General features: G+C 44.2%; 1 protein-coding gene across 3 annotated transcripts in view; it reads right to left on the bottom strand.

The window, feature by feature from the left end:
- Positions 1-10,846, bottom strand: part of SAMD8 (sterile alpha motif domain containing 8) — a 31,921-nt gene extending 21,075 nt beyond the window's left edge. The window contains exons 1-2 of one of the 3 annotated variants that reach the window (XM_065551688.1): positions 10,672-10,846; positions 7,310-7,386 (exon numbers count right to left, since the gene is read on the bottom strand). In XM_065551688.1, the coding sequence (XP_065407760.1) occupies positions 7,310-7,386; positions 10,672-10,741 (147 nt within the window). In that variant the 5' untranslated portion in view covers positions 10,742-10,846. The remainder of the gene's footprint in view (positions 1-7,309; positions 7,387-10,671) is intronic. The other 2 variants (XM_065551689.1, XM_005278760.4) reach the window with 2 other exon arrangements.
- Positions 10,847-19,222: the final 8,376 nt, after the last annotated feature.

Genomic DNA, 19,222 nt, shown 5'->3' with positions numbered 1-19,222 from the left:
CAATACTTCTGTTAGTCTTAAAGGTGCCACAGGAGCCTCTGTTGCTTTTTACAGATTCAGACTAACACGGCTACCCCTCTGATACTTCATACACCAGTTAGTAGTACCACACTTGAAGCATGGAGCGCTAGTTACATAGTACTGCCTTTATTTTAGAAGGACTTTGTCCCCAAGGTGCTCTGCATCTAACTTGCAACAGAGGTTGCTATTACAAGCTTTTCTTTAAACAGAATAGTACTGTGAAGTTCTCAAACTATATAAAGCAAATAAAGCTCTCATGATAATGCAGTATTTTGTCTTTGAAGAATGTTCATTAATGCACTGAGCTGACCCTGACTTTGCCTTCAAAATGTCACCACATATAGTATATTGCAAAATCCAAACTTACTGTGCTTTCACAGTCAATAGCTGATTTTAAGTTTTTCAAGCAATGTGTGCCATTGTATGTATGAGCATGATCAAGAATATGGTGGTGGACACAAACTGGAAAGGGGGAGAAAAATGTTTACCTGAAGCACACACTCTTACACACAAGAGTATTGTAAGTTACACCCTTATTTTCTTAACAAACCTTGCTTTTATACAGTTACTACAAAAATGCTGATCTGACAGCTAGTGGCATGGTCAGCAACACTGCGTCTTAGGTTATGCTAAGCAAGCAGTACTTTATGAAGAAAAGCTAAGCGATCTTGTATTTAATATAGAAGCCCAACCTGTGCCCTCGATTTTGAACTGGAAAGGAGAAATTGCCTTTCTTGCACTCCTCTTCAAATAGTTGCAGTAATGAAAATAAATGAGTGCTCTCAATAGATTTTACTTCTTAAACTACATGATGTTTTATAGAAGATTTATACTGCTAATTCCAAAGTTCAATTATGTTTAAAGAGAGCCTCTTTAGTTTGTAATATCTGCACATAAAATGGAGAAAGTATTAAAAAATTACTCAAAGCTATGTAAGTTGGCTTCGCAACCAGCAGAAAGTGATTGTTTTGCAGTGAGCTGAACAGCACACTAACTGCTACTTTATTCTTACACATTGTTAAATCACATGGGCTACCAGTGCTCATTTGAACACTGAAATGCTTGACCTCTAGCCTAGTAACCAAAAACGAAAACACTTTTCATTCACAGTTATAACTTGAGGCACAAGCAGTGACAAAGGATATTGAAACCAACTTTATTAAGTACCCTACTTCCCATACCACAGAGTGTAACTTACACATGTTTGAATGTTATTGTACCATTCTATTAATATTTGTACAACACTTAGAAATCTGAAGCACTATGTAAGTGCCAAGTATTTATTTTCTTACTTCAAAAAATATTACATAGCAAACAGAGAAAAAAAAGTTACAGAAAGGTAGCTAACTGCTGTTCTTTGAGATGTGTTGCACATGTCCATTCCACTGTAGGTGTTTGACTGCCTCGTGCACAATTGTTGGAGATTTTCCCCTCTGCAGTACTGTTGGGGAAGCATGGGCACCCTCCAGTGAGTCATGCCACTGCACACAGGTATAAAGGGCCATACTGCCCCAAACCCCCTCAGTTCCTTCCTACTGGGAGAGGGAAGGAGGGCAGGCAATCTAATAGATTGGGGAGGTATAATTTCCCTTTACAAAAGCCATGCTGGCTCTTCCCCAACAAATCGTATTCATCTATGTATCTGACAATTCTATTCTTTATGATAGTTTCAGCAAATTTGCCTGGTACTGAATTTAGGCTTACCAGCCTGTAATTGCCAGAATCACCTCTGGAGCCTTTTTAAAAAGTTGGTGTAATTGTAGCTATCCGCCAGTCATCTGGTATAGAAGAAGATTTAAATGATAGTTTAAATAACCCAGTTGTTAGTTCCGTAATTTCATATGCGAGTTCCTTCAGAACTCTTGGGTGAATACTATCTGTTCCTGGTGACTTACTGTTTAATTTATCAATTTGTTCCAAAACCTCCTCTATTGACACCCCAATCTGGGACAGTTCCTCAGATTTGTCACCTAAAAAGAATGGCTCAGGTGTGGCAATCTCCCTCACATCCTCTGCAATAAAGACCAATGCAAAGAACTCATTTAGCTTCTTCACAATGGTCTTATCTTCCTTGTGTGCTCCTGTAGCAACTCAATTGTCCAATGACGCCAATGATTATTTATAGCAGGCTTCCTTCTTCTGATGTACTTAAAAAAAGTTAGTGTTAGTTTTTCAGTCTTTGTCTAGTTGCTCTTCATATTCTTTTTGACCTCCCTGACTTGCCAGAGCTTATGCTCCTTTCTATTTTCCTCAGCAGGATTTAACTTCCAATTTTTAAAGGACTGGACACATGCAATCATTTGAAGAACTGATATGCTAGTTTACTGATTTAATTTTGAAATATGTGCCAATTTTCACAATATTCAACAAAATACACTTATATCAAAGTGGCAGTTTATGTTTACATCTTCCCTCTTCTATGGTGATCAAAATAAGAGAAACAGGAAGAAGGAATCAGCATCCCCTGTTAAATTTGTTAGCTATAGAAGAGAGTACCAAAAATCAGAGGTTGCTTTTGAGGTTATTTTTCAAATGTTTGTCATTTAAAATCTGCTCTCTCTAGTTCAGTGAGCAGCTGTGAGCATTCTACATTTTAAGTATTTAACACAGAGAATACTTACAAGAAGTAGCAGTAAAAGCTATAACAAACTGAAAAAAATTCAAATGTCTAGTACTCAGCTTGGTCACAGACAATGCTGCAAATATATCCAAGATGAGAAGAAATTTAGAATAGAGTGAAGAGAGTCCCAAGCTAATAACACACGGTTGCAGTGCTCATTTGATGCACCTCATAGCCAAACTTCAGAGTTCCAGGAATAAAGGCTAATGTTGAAATTGCAAAATACTTCCATAACAATCACATTGCAGCAGCTGCTCTGAAAAAAGTGGGAGGAACCAAGCTAACTCTCCCACAAGATGTGCGCTGGAATTCAGTAGTGGATAGTTTTGAGCACTATATCAAGAACTGGCCTAATCTGATGAGTTTGTGAACAAAATTGTGAAAAAAAAAATAGATGGCACTGTCACAGCCAAAGTTTTCAACATTGGGCTTAAGAGAAATGCTGAGTGCATGCTGAGTACCCTGAAGCCTACTTCTGTAGCCTTTAACAAAATACAGGAAAATAGCTGTTTTATTGCTGATGCTGTTGAAATTTGGAAGGAACTGAGTGAAATCTTAAAAAGAGAAATATGCAATGACAGAGTTAAATTACAAGCATTAAAAAAAAAAAATCAAATGGGACAAGCACTGTCTCCAGCTCATTTTCTTGCAAATATTCTCAATACTCGGTACCAGGGTCAAACCTTAACTGCTGAAGAAGAGGAGTTGGCTATGACATGGACATCCAGCAATCATTCCTCTATAATGACAACTATAAAACTTCAGAGCTAAGGCTGAACCATTCAAGAAATATATGTTTGCTAATGATGTTTTAAAGAAAGTCACACCAGTGAACTGGTGGAAGTCACTTAAGCACTTGGATTCAGAGACTGTTGAAGTGATAATCTCACTTTTACCAGCAATAGCGTCTTCTGCCAGTGTAGAAAGAATATTTTCTTCCTTTGGACTAATTCATTCCAAATTGAGAAATCGTTTGGGACCTGAAAAAGCATGAAAGCTTGTTTTTCTTTTCCAGATTATGAACAGGAAAATGAAGGTGAAGACAACTGAATTAGCTGGAGAAGCCAATATTTTAAGTTTCTCATGTTAACCTGACAGTCTATTTAATTTTTTTTTTAATATTTCATTTATTGGCTAGGCAGCAGTTCTGCAGAAAAGGACCTAGGGGTTACAGTGGACAAGAAGCTGGATATGAGTCAACAGTATGCCCTTGTTGCCAAGAAGGCTAACAGCATTTTGGGCTGTATAAGAGGGAGCATTGCCAGCAGATCGAGAGACGTAATCATTCCCCTTTATTCGACATTGGTGAGGCCTCATCTGGAGTACTGTGTCCAGTTTTGGGCCCCACACTACAAGAAGGATGTGGAAAATTGGAAAGAGTCCAGCGGAGGGCAACAAAAATTATTAGGGGGCTGGAGCACATGACTTATGAGGAGAGGCTGAGGGAACTGGGATTGTTTAGTCTGCAGAAAAGAAGAATGAGGGGGGATTTGATAGCTGCTTTCAACTACCTGAAAGGGGGTTCCAAAGAGGATGGATCTAGACTGTTCTCAGTGGTACCAGATGATAGAACAAGGAGTAATGGTCTCAAGTTGCAGTTGGGGAGGTTTAGGTTGGATATTGGGAAAAACTTTTTCACTAGGAGGGTGGTGAAGCACTGGAATGGGTTACCTAGGGAGGTGGTGGAATCTCCTTCCTTACAGCCTTGGTTGGGATGATTTAGTTGGTGATTGGTCCTGCTTTGAGCAGGGGGTTGGACTAGATGATCTCCTGAGGTCCCTTCCAACCCAGATATTCTATGATTTAACTATTTTAGTTAAAAACAATTTTAAAAACAAACCTTATTTTAAAAAACTTGAATGTTTTAACTAAATTCAAAAATTCATGTGGTTGTTTTGTTAAAATATTATATGTTTGCTGTTGAAGAAAAAAATCCAGAATACCTAACGTTGTTGTTTTAGTTAAATAAAACAATTTAAATGTCTGTCTGGTGAGTTCTCCTCTAATACAGCATGGCAAGAAAATCCTCCAAATATTAACGATTAACCCGTTGAATTGGAGATAGTTCACCTCCCAATGACTTCATAAATATCTGCTTCAATTACCTTTGGTAAATGAAATAACCAATCATTCATTTTCTGATATAGCTATAAATCTAATCTGAAAAGTTTTCAAAATAAATCACTTTAAAAATGTATAGTGTGTACCTTCTAAAAATGAAACCTACATCCATCTCTGAGTTGTGAAAAATATGTATTAAGGTTATAACAACCAACAAGAATGCACTTTTATGAGAAATCCATGATTAAATCGAGTCTTCCTGACTAGTGATTTAAATCATGATTTAACTCAAATCCACCCTGCTTATTATACTTATTAAAATAAAAAGGAGAAGGAAGAGATACTATGCACATGACTTACAAGTAGTGTATTACTAAATACTTACATTGTGTAAGTGCCCAGAGACTTGGGAATCTCTTGCACTAGTGCTGTACACCACACACACGACTGACACTTTAAAATTATACCAGAAGGATTAGAAGTATTAGGCTTCCATATTTGTTTTATTATATTAACCACTGAAAGACTATCAAGGATAACAGGTTTACGGAACCTTTCCCACATGTAGGTACAAATAAAGTATCCTTTAAGTTCCATATCTACTAGTTTATCAAGTTTCCCATGGGTGTATTTCCATTGCAGATAAAATAACTTTGGCCCCAATCTTGCTAGCTGATCTGTATGAACAGACTTTTGTATGCTTGCAGAGCTCTGTTAACATCAGTTGGGCTCTAAGGGATGCAAGGAACCACCTAAACAGATCAATTTGAATATTTTCACCTTTTCTAAACGAAAAAAATCATTTCTAGCAGAGCACTGCAACATCATCATATCAATTGTTTGGTACTAAGAATGTAAAAAAACCTAAACCAGTAGTCAAGAGTAAGACTATTTGCATTTACAATATGCCTTATTTTCAAAGCCCTTTATCAGTTGTGGCCCCAATCTTGAAAAGGTTTACATACCCGAGTCCCACTGACATCCATGAAACTACTCAAGTGCATAAAATCAAACGTGTGTAAATCTTTGCAGAACTGGGGCCTAATGATCAATCTTAATACCCTCATGACAGGAATAGGTCTACCATCAACAAAAACATTAGCATTAGCCACCACCAACAGTGTGCCTTCTAATAAAAACTTTCACAGTTCACATATTTTTAAAATAAAGAACATGGTGGCCCAATCACCTGATAAGTTTATCACTTATTTCACAATTTTGCTCATACTGCAACAAAACAGAATGGGAAAAGGCAGAGTAACCTTCAAGATGAGAATGCCATAGGAAGCTTCATTCCTTGTTAAAAGGGGGAAAAAAAAACCCACTAAGGACTTAATCTTGCAAAGTGATCCAGGGGGACTGTATAGGAATACGGTCTGCTTATGCACATCACTATGTTGGACTGGGACCTAAATTATTAGGAGCTACAATTAAATACAGCAAAGCTATATTTAAATAAGTGTCAAGATTGTGACACAGAAGGACTTGTAGCTCTTAAGTCAAACCCCACAAAATGACCCAACAATTTATATTAAGGATCATCAGTATTAACTGACTCCTCACTTCCATTGGTTTGTGTCAAATCCCCGAAAAATAAAAACGATTAGAGTTACAATTTATGGATATAGACAACTATATTTAGTTCCCAGAGAGACTATGAAGACTCCAAGCTAATTAAACATGGAGAATAGGTTAGGCAGTTAAAAAAAAAAAATTCTATACTGAGCGTAATGAAGCAATTCCTTTGGAGTTATTCCTGTTAGTAGGAAAATATATATTGACTACCATAAATACTTGTGTATCCAAAGTGCAGATTTTTAAGACTCAGTTATAACTGTATTTATTCCTGTAAACGTAACTTTGGTGCTTCACTGGGGCTAATTATTTTGTTATGTATCTTGGTTATCTGATGCAGGTGCCACCATCTTTGAGAGAAGCAGAACAGAGATCCTAACCACTTATCGCTAAGGCTAAGATTGTGTCATGGATATTTTTAGTAAAAGTCATGGATAGGTCATGGGCAATAAAGAAAAATTCATGGAAGCACTGCGTGGCTGGTTGGGAGCTCCTGGGCCCTCACCACCCATAGGTGGTTGGAGCTCCTGGGTCCCCTCCACCCAGGCTGGGAGCTGCTGGGGTCCCCCTGCCGCTGCCTGTGGGGAGCTACTGGGACCTCCGCCCCTCATGATGGCCTGGAGCTGCCAGGTATCCCCACCACCACAGCTCCCAGGCACTGTGGAAGGCAACAGGACCCTGCAGTTCCCAGCCGCCGTGGGCTGAAGTCACAGAGGTTTTTGAACGTCATGGATGCCGTGACTTCCACGACCTCTGTGACAAAATTGTAGCCTTACTTATGGCCAAAGATCACATGACACTTTTTGCAAGAACAGAAGTGATTAGTCTCAACATATGGGAAAAATTCTAGCTATAGTAGTCTCATTTTAGTCTATTTAACTCTCCTGTGAAGTTTAAGTATTCTTCACTTCCTACCTCCCAAAATGTTAGGTCATGGAAAATGTGTGCTACCCCCGATTGTATGGCATTATCGTAATAGGTGAAAGTCCAAGGGCTCTGATGCTCCACTAGCTAATCCAAGAACTATCTTACAGCATCCACTGACTTCGGTGGGGCTCTATGCAGGTGCATGGAGTTCACTTGTGCAGTCCTTACTGCAGGGTCATAGCCTACAAACATAAAAGAATTTTAGGATCAGATTAAGATTTATGAATGTCACATAGTACTGTCAATAATAAATTATGAACTGAGAAAGGACTGCACATGAAGGAACTCTGATATGAATGTTGGCATGTAAACAAATAGACACTGGTCTGTATCAAATAGTTTGTCACACCCAAATGCAAAAGATCCTTTAAAAGGCTGGAAAAAAAGTAAATTGAACTGAGTGCATAGAAAGGAAAGAATTTGATTAGAAGCCCAGGCAAATGTAATATTCATCCATTCATTCTGCCAGGACCTAAATGGACAGGCCTAAGAGATTATATATACTTATGAGGGTAAATAAAAGATCTACCTGTAATCTATGGACAAACAGGCTCAGAAGTGTTTACATCCTGTTTTTGAACAGGTTTTAAGAAGTTGTCTGAAAGTCAGAAGACTGATCACTATATATTCAGGTCTACATAAGAAAACAGAAATTTATGTCTTTCAGTTTAATTTCCTATGCTTTTTAAAATTTAACACACAGAATTCCATCATGTAGAACTACAGTGCACCATATGAGGATTATCAGAAGGGTTGGGACCTTTAGATTCAGAGCACAAACTTCTAGTACTTGAGCTCATGGAGTAATGGGTACCAGGAACAGGCTGTTATCCTCCATGTGGACCGGCCTCTATAGGGTAATGAGACTTTGCCAGGGTGCTTCACAGCTATTTGCTAGACCGCAGAAGAAATTTTGAGACTCCGGAATCTTGAGTTTAATTCCAGGTTCTGGAAGGGAGTGTGCTCTAGTTACATAACCATGAATCCTCCTTCCCCAGCCCCACCTTCTGTTTCTATTCTCCCTTTTCACCCTGGCTCCTGCCTCCAGATCATTTCCCCAGCTCCTGTTCCCTTCCCTCCACTTTTTGCCTCCATTTCTCCTCTGCTCCTATTCCCCCTTCCTCCTGGATCCTGCCTCTGTCCCCTCCCATCCTTTGTACCTCCCTCCAGCTCTGTATGCTCTTCCCCCTGCTCCTGCCCCCAGTACTCCCATCCTCACCTTTCCATGTTCTTCTCGTTGAGTTTGGCTGCTTCCTCCTCTACATTTCTCCCCCCCCCCACCCCCGATCCCAGAAGAGTTGTATTAATGAGAGCACAGGAGGCTCCTTATTCTCAGTTCTTGTGCTTGGCAGTACAGCAGGCCCCAGCTACTGGGAGGAGCAAGGCTAGGAGAAGCTCAGCTCTTGCCACTCTGGGGTATCCACTGTGGGGTAGTGCATGTGCCATCCAGCAGCATGAAGGAGCTCTGTGGGGATGGAGGACACTCAGTGCAGATGGAATCGTCTGAGATTTTAGCTGACAGCTTTAAATAAATCTGAGTGTGAGTGAACAGCTATTTTTCTGAAGTTTCTAGGCAAGAGTCGTGAAGAAAACCCTAAGAAAGTGATTTAACATAACTATTTGTAAAACCATATAACAGGGAGATGGAACACATTAATGCTTCCTCTGACCATTGCCTTTTCTTCCATTTGTTTACTAAGCTGAGGGGGGGAAGGGGAGAATAGCCACTTTTAAAATATGATTTCAAGAGTTAGAAGTTAATAGATTAAGATGCTTGTACATTACTTCAAAGGAAATCCAAATCCTCCATTTAATTACCAAACCACAACAGCATAGGCAGCATTAGTACAAGCTTCTCCACAATGCCTTGCTATTCAAATATGATCTTCAAGTGGAATGACCAAACTGTTTCAATTTTTGAATTTTCTCCTAAGTACGTGAAACAGAACCCCAATTCGTATCAACTACCATCGAGTTTTGAGCAAAAACTGGAATACCACACTGTCACAATAATTATTCATGCTCATGCAAATAGCGACAGCCGTATGTTACCAAAATTATACTTTATTTTCTTTAGAAATAATTTGATATAAAGAAATCTGGTGACAGAATAAAATCAAATTAGGTCAGCTCTCCTTTTAGTCTATAAGGGTCCTACTAAGCAGAGCATCTTAACTGTCAAATATTAGCATAAGTTTGACTGCGTGTATGTAGAACATAGACCAGTTAATTAAAGATTTTGCCACTTCTGTGGTATGTATCAAAGTTTTCCAGGAAAGATTTTTCCTCCTTACCTTGGTTAATATAAAAAACTTGCACAAAATAATTTAAAATAAAATGAACATGACAAGTCACCAAAACCTAGGAACATTTAAAGTTAAGACTGTCATGGCAACCTTTCCCTTATACCCAAGAAAGCATACATTACAAATAACTTGTGCAACTAATGTGCAATTTCCTAGAGAGAAATTAAAAAAAAAATTAAAAACTTTTTTTAAAAGTTTGTGTCAAGACATCAGTGTTACACCAATGGACAAACTGGCTGCAATTAGTATGCAATGAAGTTCTGATCTTGAAACCAAATCTTGTGTGTATATAACATCTCCTGTACCTTATTCACAATAGAGCAAATATCCATGTGGATCTGCATGCAAAGGCAGCAACAAAAAGTGCTCAACAGCAACAAACCTCAACACAATTTTACAGCATTTCCTAAAATAGGCACATTCCAAAACACAGGTTTCATATAAAAATATTGTGCCATTTTTAAGAAATATACCATGTATGGCTATATATTGTAAACAACAGAGAAATTACTCTTTTTGTTTGAATTTTGTAATTATTTTCCAAGCATCTTGTTCCCAGGGTCAGAGTATTGGGCAATAAGAACTATAATATTACATCACCAAGTCTATATCATCGCTCCACTGCAGAGAGGGGAAGTACCAGATGTTAAACGGATACTCTACAATCTCAGCCAGAACAGCACCCAGCCAGCGAGCAGTGACCACATCGCCCCCAGAGGTGGGGCTCACACTGAGACTAAGGGGTCCAAGCGCTGCGCTGCTGGTGGGGAACGTGGCTTGTACATTAAATAAGGTGACCAAATGTCCTGATTTTATAGGGACGGTCCCGACGTTTGGTTCTTTTTCTTATATAGGCTCCTATTACCCCCCACCCCCCATCCCAATTTTTCACACTTGCTGTCTGGTCACCCTAACATTAAATGAATAAATACAGAGAAACCTCCCCCCAGCATGAAGCACTGCTGAGCAGCTGGCATCTACCGTACACCAGTGAGGAGATGGAGGGGAGAGATCCGCCCCCAAGGGATGGGGTAACCGATTCGGGAAAGGGGTCGGATACCCCCACCCCAGCCCATTCTTCCCCCCCGAGCAAAGTCCCTCCCCGGAGCGGAGCACTCCTCCCAGCAGGGCCGCCCCTTGTAGCCCCGGACCGGACCTTACCTCCCCGCGGGACCGTGCGCGCTACCCGGCGACGTAGAGAGGCCCGTTCCCGGGCGGCTGGTTGCCCCATCACACGGGCGGAAGTGCCGCCAGCGAAGACCGGACAGCCCCGCCCCCGTCCCGAGCGGAAGGGGCGGGATCCGGAGAGAGGGGCGATGCTCGGGCTCCGACGGGTTCCCGTGAGAGGCAGGGCGGAGCTGTAGTTCCCGCCCTATCAGCGGCGCCGGGGGCCGGGGCGGGGGCGGGGCCGTGCTGGCCGTTAGCCCTGCGGGGGCGGGGCTGTGCCGGGAAACGCACCGCAAGACGAAGGGGGCGGGAGCGAGCTGGCCCATTGCCCCGCCCCCCCATTGCTCGTTACCCCGCAGAGGCTCCTGGGCAGCCCCCCTCAGATAGACATGGCAGCCTGAGGCCCAGGACCCTTCATGAGCCAGCCCATAGGCACCCCCATCGCTGGCACTTACCCCCGGGACAAGGCAAACTGGGCACAGCCATGCCCCATCCCTACAGACCTGTGTGTGCAAGCAAGGCCTGATCTAGTGCCAACCTCCGTCCCTGCGCTCTGCCGAACAACTCCCCACAGTGCCCCCTGGGTACTGGATTCTTCTTCACTTCCTGTCCTAATAAACCACCCAGTCACATGCCTCTGTACCCCTGAGCAGCTACCGCCTTCTCCCCCAAAGGTGACTGCCTCTGCTGGGGGGAGGGGGGGTTAGCTGCCTAGCAGTTTGGTACGAAAGGTGCTCCCTAGAAGGACATGTTTATTATGACTTGAAGCGACATCAACCTGCATGAGAAACTGCTGCCTTATGCTATGGCACCAAAGCTGGGGCGCCAGATAGGAGTTAAAGTAACCCCATTGGCCCTTTCATTAAACTTACCCTAGAGGTCTAGCTAAACAAAACAGCCTTGAAATTAGAGTCCAGTAGTTCAAGAAGGCTGTGGTTCACTACTCATTGTAGAACTGGAGCTGTCAAGTAACCCAGACTTCTTCACAACCCCTTTGAGCTGCAAAAGGGCATGCAAACCCCAGCGATGCAGTAGCAGTATCTTTTCTGCAGGTTGTCTGAGGAGAAAGGGCTCTTACAAGTCTTGAACTAGTTCAATGGAAGGGCTAGGTGAGAAGCGTTGATTAGTTTCTCCCTTTCGTGAAGTGGAGGTGCATCAGCAGAGCAGGCCTGTACAGAAAGTGTATGTAAGTAGGGATAAGGGAGTAAAGGAAAAGGCCCTGCAGGCAGGGCCAGTGCAAGGATATTTTGCGCCCTCGGTGAAACTTCCACCTTGCGCCTCCGCCCCCCTGCACATCAGTTCATTGAGGGGCAAATCCCAAAGAGCCTTTATAGACCCCAGGGGCCAGCCGTGCCCAGAGGCTGCTCCCCAGACCAGGTTCCCCCCTCCCCACCCCCTGAACTCCCCTGGAGGGTGCACAGCCCCACCGCAACCCCACCCCACCCCACCCTGGCGGCCCCCGCCCCGAGTCCACTCACTTTGTCAGGCTTGGGCCGCTGCAGCAGCTTCGCAGGGAGGAGCTGCCTTCTGGGGGCTCCTGCAGCAGATGCATGTGGGCAGAAGCCCCTGTGCGCGCCCCCCTTCCCCCGGTCCCTCTCCCCACGCTCAGGCTCTCCGGGTCCCGGGAGTGTGAGCCGCCGCTGCTGCCCCTCCCGGAGCAGGCTCAGGGCCCCGCGCCCTGGCGGCAGCTCACGTGCCCAGGAGCCACAGAGCCTGAGCATGGCGAGGGAGGAGCTGGGGGGCAAACGGGGGCCTCTGCCCACATGCATCTGCTGCAGCCTGGGCAGGAGAGGCGGGGGGTGCGGCTGCTCCCCACTAGCGGCACCGCCCCCTTTGCAGGGCTCCTGCCCCCCTGCGCCGCGCCAGTTCCTCCATGGCTGGGGCTCACCACCCCCGCAAGCCGAAGCTCTGGCTCTCTGGTGCCTCCAGAAGGCGGCTCCTCCCTGCCGAGCCAGGGCACCGCTTTTTGGCGCCCCCCAGGGGCATCCTTAGGATTTATGGGGCCCTATGCGGTATTATTAAGCTGGTGCCCCTAAGCCCGTCAGCAGCCTGAGCTTGCAGCCCGGCATGGGCGTGGGCAGAGGGACAAGGCAGAAAGAATAACAAGACGCCCAGCCCGCCTCACAGTGGCAGAGAGTCACAGTTCCCCGCAGAGACCCCTGTACCCTTTCCCTCATGCAGAATGGACATGCAGAAGGTACCTAATTAAAAGCATTAAACTTGGGAATAAAAAATGTCAGTCACAGGTTTTTTGATATGTCCTGAAGTTTCTCAGACATTTATTTGCAAAAACTTTGTAGTAAGGGTGAGTCAGCCGTCTTGCTGAATACAACATTAAATATTATGGAATACATGATGCAGCTCTTCTCTGTTTTACATTTTCTTAATCAGTATTTCTAAGCTGATTTTATATTTTAATTGTACTCTTAAGCCTTCATAAAGTAATCATTCCAGATTGCTACATATTTAACTCACTGAAGCAGACATTATTTTAAATTAATCAGTCACAGAGGTTCAGTGTGTTCATAACAATGTTCATTGCTTTTAGAAAAAGGGAACACTAATTTACTGTGTGTGATCTCCATAAGAATACATGTTTATGAAATTTCACCAACTTTAAAAAAATATGTTTCCAAAGTTTTTAGGCATAACAAAGGATTTTATATCTTACTAAGGTACTGATTTTGCTTAAAACTAGTTCATCAGATAGTCAGAAGTAAAGACAGGGAAACTCTATGTCCAGCTATCTGGAAGCAAAGGGCTGTTGCTTCCTTCAATGGGGAGTGGGGGAGAGGGAGAGAAATGGATGGACAGAAAGGACAGGAAGACTTTGGAAGTAAGTTTTTTTACTATAGTAATTAAAATGTGTATATTAGATAAGGGTGGTCTTTTGAAGAAGTTATTTAAAAAACCATATGTCTGAAGATCCAAGCATTTCAGGCTAAAGATGATTGTGCATCTAAAAATCTATGCAAGAATTTTTTAGAGATGTGATTTTATAATCTTCACCAACTCACTAATGAAATATTTTTAAAGCAAATTTTAAACTAAGGTCCTGTAGACTGACATGTTCTGAGTAAATATTACAGTCATGCACAACTGTTTTGGTCAGTACATTCAGAAACTGACAGTAGATACCTGGGGGTTGGCAAATGCCTGTTAAATGGCTCTTTAATAGTTTCAGTGTTGTGCTAATAGGTCTGGCAGGCTGGAGACTTTTTCTCTTTTAACTACTAGATCCCCTTCCCAGGAGGACTCAGAGTCTGCAGGAAGGGTCAGAACAGGGATAGGAAAACCAGTAGGGTGGACACTAAGACTCAGTGGTGCCCCAAATTTTCAGGTGCTCTACCCAGCTGCCTATGCATGAGGATGGTCCCCCAACCACTTGCGCCCTAGGTGACTGCCTAGTTCGCCTAGCGGTAGCACCGGCCCTGCCTGCAGGAAAACATGAAGGGTTTTCATCCTCTTTTGCTGTTCAGATTTTCAGTTATAACTAAGTTATGTTAAAGTAGGTTTTAGCATTTAATTATAACAAATACAGACGCTCCAGCTTACTTTTGACAAATCAGCTTTGATAATCCAGTTTGATATTTTTGGCTCTTATACACATCATCTAAAATTAAAAAAAAAAACAACACAATGAAAGTGCTGAAGATTTCTGACAAACACTGAGTAGAATTTTCCTCAGTCCCACAAACCTGCACCTGAATAATCCTATTAAACTCTGTAATACATGCAAAGAAAGGGAGAATTCTTTTCCCATTGAAAACAAAAAGAACTATCAATAAACTGGTCAATAAACACCCCTCACCCAAGGACATGTTTTCTGGATAAATTTGCTGAAAAGACCTGCTGTCTCATCTAACACTAATGTCTATTTTCATATCATGGAACTACTACAAAATATTTTTTTATCTTTGAAGTGTGCCATTTTAGCTTCATTGCTCTTCCTGGTACCTATATAAGAAAAAATGAGTAAACTGGCAGGTAGCCAAAAGCTCTCAATCGGATGTTTATTTGAAATGGTTCAAAGAGCAGGGGTGTATAGCTCAGGTAACCTGTGAGACCATAATGAAGTACCAGAACTTTAGGTGCCTCCAAAGTTATAAATAATCTGAGAAAGGGGACACCGAGGCAGAATTACATAAGGGGGCCAATTTTGGGGGAGCAGAAGGTGTTCAAAAAAGAAATTACTTTTGCCCATCAGTCTTCTTGTTACTATACAGTGCCTTTGCAACATCATAATGTGCTCTGAGGAACTTGCACAGCTTACCTTTATTGGTTATATAGCCACCACCATGTCTAACAAAAGCTTAATACATTCTAGCTTCAGTAGTAATAAACTTTGGTGCTAATATAAATCCATCAAAGTTAATGGAATGCCACCAGCAGACAAATTGGCTTGTATCCTTGCAGCCTTTGTTTTCTGAGACCTCTCGTTTATAACAGTGAACCTGATTCTGCAATCCTTACATGTGCACAAATCCCAGTGAAATCAAAGGGAGTTTGGTATTCTGACCCATTTATTGTTCCGTGCATAACTTACACCACTGGGTAAGTGTGACGCTCTGTACCTTGAGGGAACACCCTGCACCCCCATGTTCATCCTTATAATATGATTGTGTGGTATCCAATGCAAAGTTTGTCATGTCAGGTGTCTTCGGAAGGCTCAGGATCATAGACACTGACTTCCCCTCTTTTCCGAGGGTGCTCGATTCCCCCCCGCGCTGCCCCCATCCCTGCCCCCACTCCACCCCTTCCATAAGGCCCCACCCCTGCCCCGCCCCCATTCCAACCCCTTCCCCAAAGTCCCACCCCAACTGCGCCCCCTCCCTGCCCCTATTCCGACTCCTTCCCCAAATCCCCGGCACTGCCCCTTCCCCACCTCCTGCCCTGAGTGCGCCATGTTCCCGCTCCTCCCCCCACTCCCAGAGCGAGCTAACGCTGCCAAACAGCTGTTTGGTGGTGGCTGGGCGGGAAGCGCTGGGAGGTAGGTGGAAGAGCAGGGACGGGACACGCTCGGGGAGAAGGAAGAGGAGGTGGGGGTGAGAGGAGCATGGCTGCTAGTGGGTGCAGAGCACCCACTAATTTTTCCCCATGGGTGCTCCAACCCCAGAGCACCCATGGCGTCAGCGCCTATGCTCATGGTGCACTGAACATTATTGTTATAGTAATGTTATAGATTGTAATTTCATGTATATAGTTATGAGGCTGAAAATGTGTCCTCATGCCTTAAAACAAGCCCAAACAAAAACTCTCCAGGAGCAGAGGCCCAGGCAAAACTCTCCAAGAGCAGAGAGGCAGTTCACACCTCATCAGCCCAGCCTCACAGGAACAAAGGACACTGGCCAAGGTAGCAACAAAGGATCTGTTGGACTCTCCAGTAAGTCACCCCCCTTGGTTAGTTTGGGACTGAGGTAATGTTCACCTGACTCTGAAGGAGGGGGGACAAAGCCAAGAGGGAAGAAAGGACATGATAAAAGGGAGAGATGTTTGCCATGCTCTCTCTCTCTTTCACCTACATCTACAGACACCACCACCACCAAGCAACTGAAACACTGATCAAAGGGGAGAGCCTGGGTGAAGGGCAACCAGCCAGCCGTGGTGAGAAGCATCTATGTTTGTAAGGGCACTGAAAGTGTTAAGATCAGCCTAGAATGCGTCTTGCTTTTATTTCATTTGACCAAATCTGGCTTCTTGTGCTTTGACTTATAATCACTAAAATCTATCTTTTGTAGTTAATAAATTTGTTTGTTTATTCTGCCTGAAGCAGTACATTTGGTTTGAAGCATGTCAGAGACTCCCCTTGGGATAACAAGCCTGGTACATATCAACTTATTTGTTAAATTGACAAACTCATATAAGCTTGCAGCATCCAGCGGGCATAACTAGACCCTGCAAGATGGCGGTTCGTAGGGTTGTGTCTGAATTAGACCAAGTCTGCATTTGGCCCACTGCGTTTTGTAGCCTTAAAAGAAATAGTTGCTGCACTGTATGACTAAAGTACAATTTTTACCTTTCTTTCCCTCTAAGCCGATTGATTGTAGTAATAATGTTTCCCCCTCTGTGGTACACCCTGGGACCTTAATTTGCCACAGTCTCCCCCGAACAGTTGAGCAGGTGGTGGCCTACAGGCAAGCCAACAAAGCCAGACATTGTCTTGAAGAAAACTCTTAAGCTAAGCGTGCCTCAAAAACTTTTCTGGAGCAACCAGCTCTAGAACTGAGAGGTTACTTCAGCCTCCAAGTCTGTTCAGACCAGTAACTTCCCCTGAGAATGTTAACAAGGGTGCCTATTAGTTCTAAACGTGATGGTCATTTTTATGACATGGACACTGGAGGGAGACCAACAAATTCACAATCCAAAACTGGCCTGTATGCAAACCAGCAACCTGGAACTGAAAGGCTCCATATCCCATTCCAAGGCCTCTGACTTCAAACCCCATTCATCACTCTCCTAATGTGCATGGACACTAGCAAGCATCGATCCTTGGCCTCTCTGGTAACACTGCCAACCCATTAAAGAGGCCCATTAGTTCCAGTTGTAACTGATTTTTTTGGAAACTGGACTGAAACTACTAATTCACATAAGGCCACTGAACAGCCTTCAGCTACTAAGGCCTTGTCTACACTATGAGAGTAGTTCGATTTTACTTGCATCGAATTTTTGTAATCGATATTGCAAAGTCGAACGTGTGTGTCCACACTAAGGACAGTAATTCGACTTTGTGCGTCCACACTAACGGTGAAAGCGTCGACATTCGTCGATATTCGAAGCGGTGCACTGTGGTCAGCTATCCCACAGTTCCCGCAGTCCCCTCTGCCCATTGGAATTCTGGGTGTAGCCGGCAATGCCTTCTGGGTAACAAAATGAGTCGAGGGTGCTTTTGGGAAACTGTCGTCATCTGTCCATCACTCCCGCCCTCCCTCCCTGAAAGCGCCGGCGGGAAATCAGTTCGCGCGCTTTTCCAGTCATTGACAGCGCGGACGCCACTGTACTCCGAGCATGGAGCCCGCTGCGACCATCGCTGCAGTTGTGGCCGCTCTCAACGCCTCGCAGCTTATCATAAAGGTTTCCCTGAGGCAGATGCAGAAAAGTCAGGCGAGGAGGCTACGGCACCGCGGTGATGTCCTGAAGTCTGAGAGTAGCACAGACCTGTCAGAAAGCAGGGGACCCAGCGCCGAGGACATCACAGTGGCAATGGGTCATGTTGATGCCATGGAACGGCGATTCTGGGCACGGGAAACAAGCACTGAGTGGTGGGACCGCATAGTGCTGCAGGTCTGGGATGAATCCCAGTGGCTGCGAAACTTTCGCATGCGGAAGGGAACTTTCCTGGAACTTTGTGAGTTGCTGTCCCCTGCCCTGAAGCGCAGTGACACCCGGTTGCGAGCTGCACTGAGTGTACAGAAGCGAGTGGCCATAGCCCTCTGGAAGCTTGCAACGCCAGACAGCTACCGGTCAGTCGCGAACCAGTTTGGGGTGGGCAAATCTACCGTGGGGGTTGTTGTGATGCAAGTAGCGAAGGCAATCGTTGATGTACTGCTGCCAAAGGTAGTGACCCTGGGAAACGTGGAGGCGATCATAGATGGCTTCGCAGCGATGGGATTCCCAAACTGCGGTGGGGCCATAGATGGAACTCACATCCCTATCCTGGCACCGGACCACCAGGCCACCCAGTACATTAACCGAAAGGGCTACTTTTCCATGGTGCTGCAAGCACTGGTGGACCACAGGGGACGTTTTACCAACATCTACGTCGGATGGCCGGGCAAGGTTCATGACGCTCGTGTTTTCAGGAACTCTGGTCTGTTTAGACGGCTGCAACAAGGTATTTACTTCCCGGACCACAAAATAACTGTTGGGGATGTGGAGATGCCTATAGTCATCCTCGGGGACCCAGCCTACCCGCTAATGCCCTGGCTCATGAAGCCCTATACTGGCGCCCTGGACACTGAAAAAGAACTCTTCAACTACCGGCTGAGCAAGTGCAGAATGGTGGTGGAGTGTGCTTTTGGCCGTCTCAAGGGGAGATGGAGAAGCTTACTGACTCGCTGTGATCTCAGCGAAACCAATATCCCCATTGTTATAGCAGCTTGCTGTGTGCTCCACAATCTCTGTGAGAGCAAGGGGGAGACCTTTATGGCGGGGTGGGAGGTTGAGGAAAATAGCCTGGCTGGTGATTACTCACAGCCAGACAGCCGGGCGATTAGAAGAGACCAGCGGGAAGCGCTGTGCATCCGGGAGGCTTTGAAAGCAAAGTTCCTGAGTGAGCAGGGTAACCTGTGACTTTAAAGTTTGTGTACTGAGAAGCTAAACCTGCCCCCGTTTCTTTACCCAGTTAATGTTGACTATCCTATCCAGTTACATACCCCCTTCACCCCCCCCTCCAACACACGTGTCGAAATAAAAATAGTTCTACTTTGTTAAAGCACACCGTTTTCTTTAATACTGTTTTCGCGGGAATTTTTTAAAACTGGGACGCAGACTGTGGTGCGGAGCGGGTGTAGTGTTGTGACGCGAATGCAGCTTCTAAACTCAAGGA

The sequence above is a fragment of the Chrysemys picta genome, chromosome 7 (genome assembly GCF_011386835.1).
Source record: "Chrysemys picta bellii isolate R12L10 chromosome 7, ASM1138683v2, whole genome shotgun sequence".
Taxonomy (NCBI): Eukaryota; Metazoa; Chordata; order Testudines; family Emydidae; genus Chrysemys; species Chrysemys picta.
Note: the sequence above shows the minus strand (reverse complement) of the source record. Positions and strands in the feature narration are given on the sequence as shown.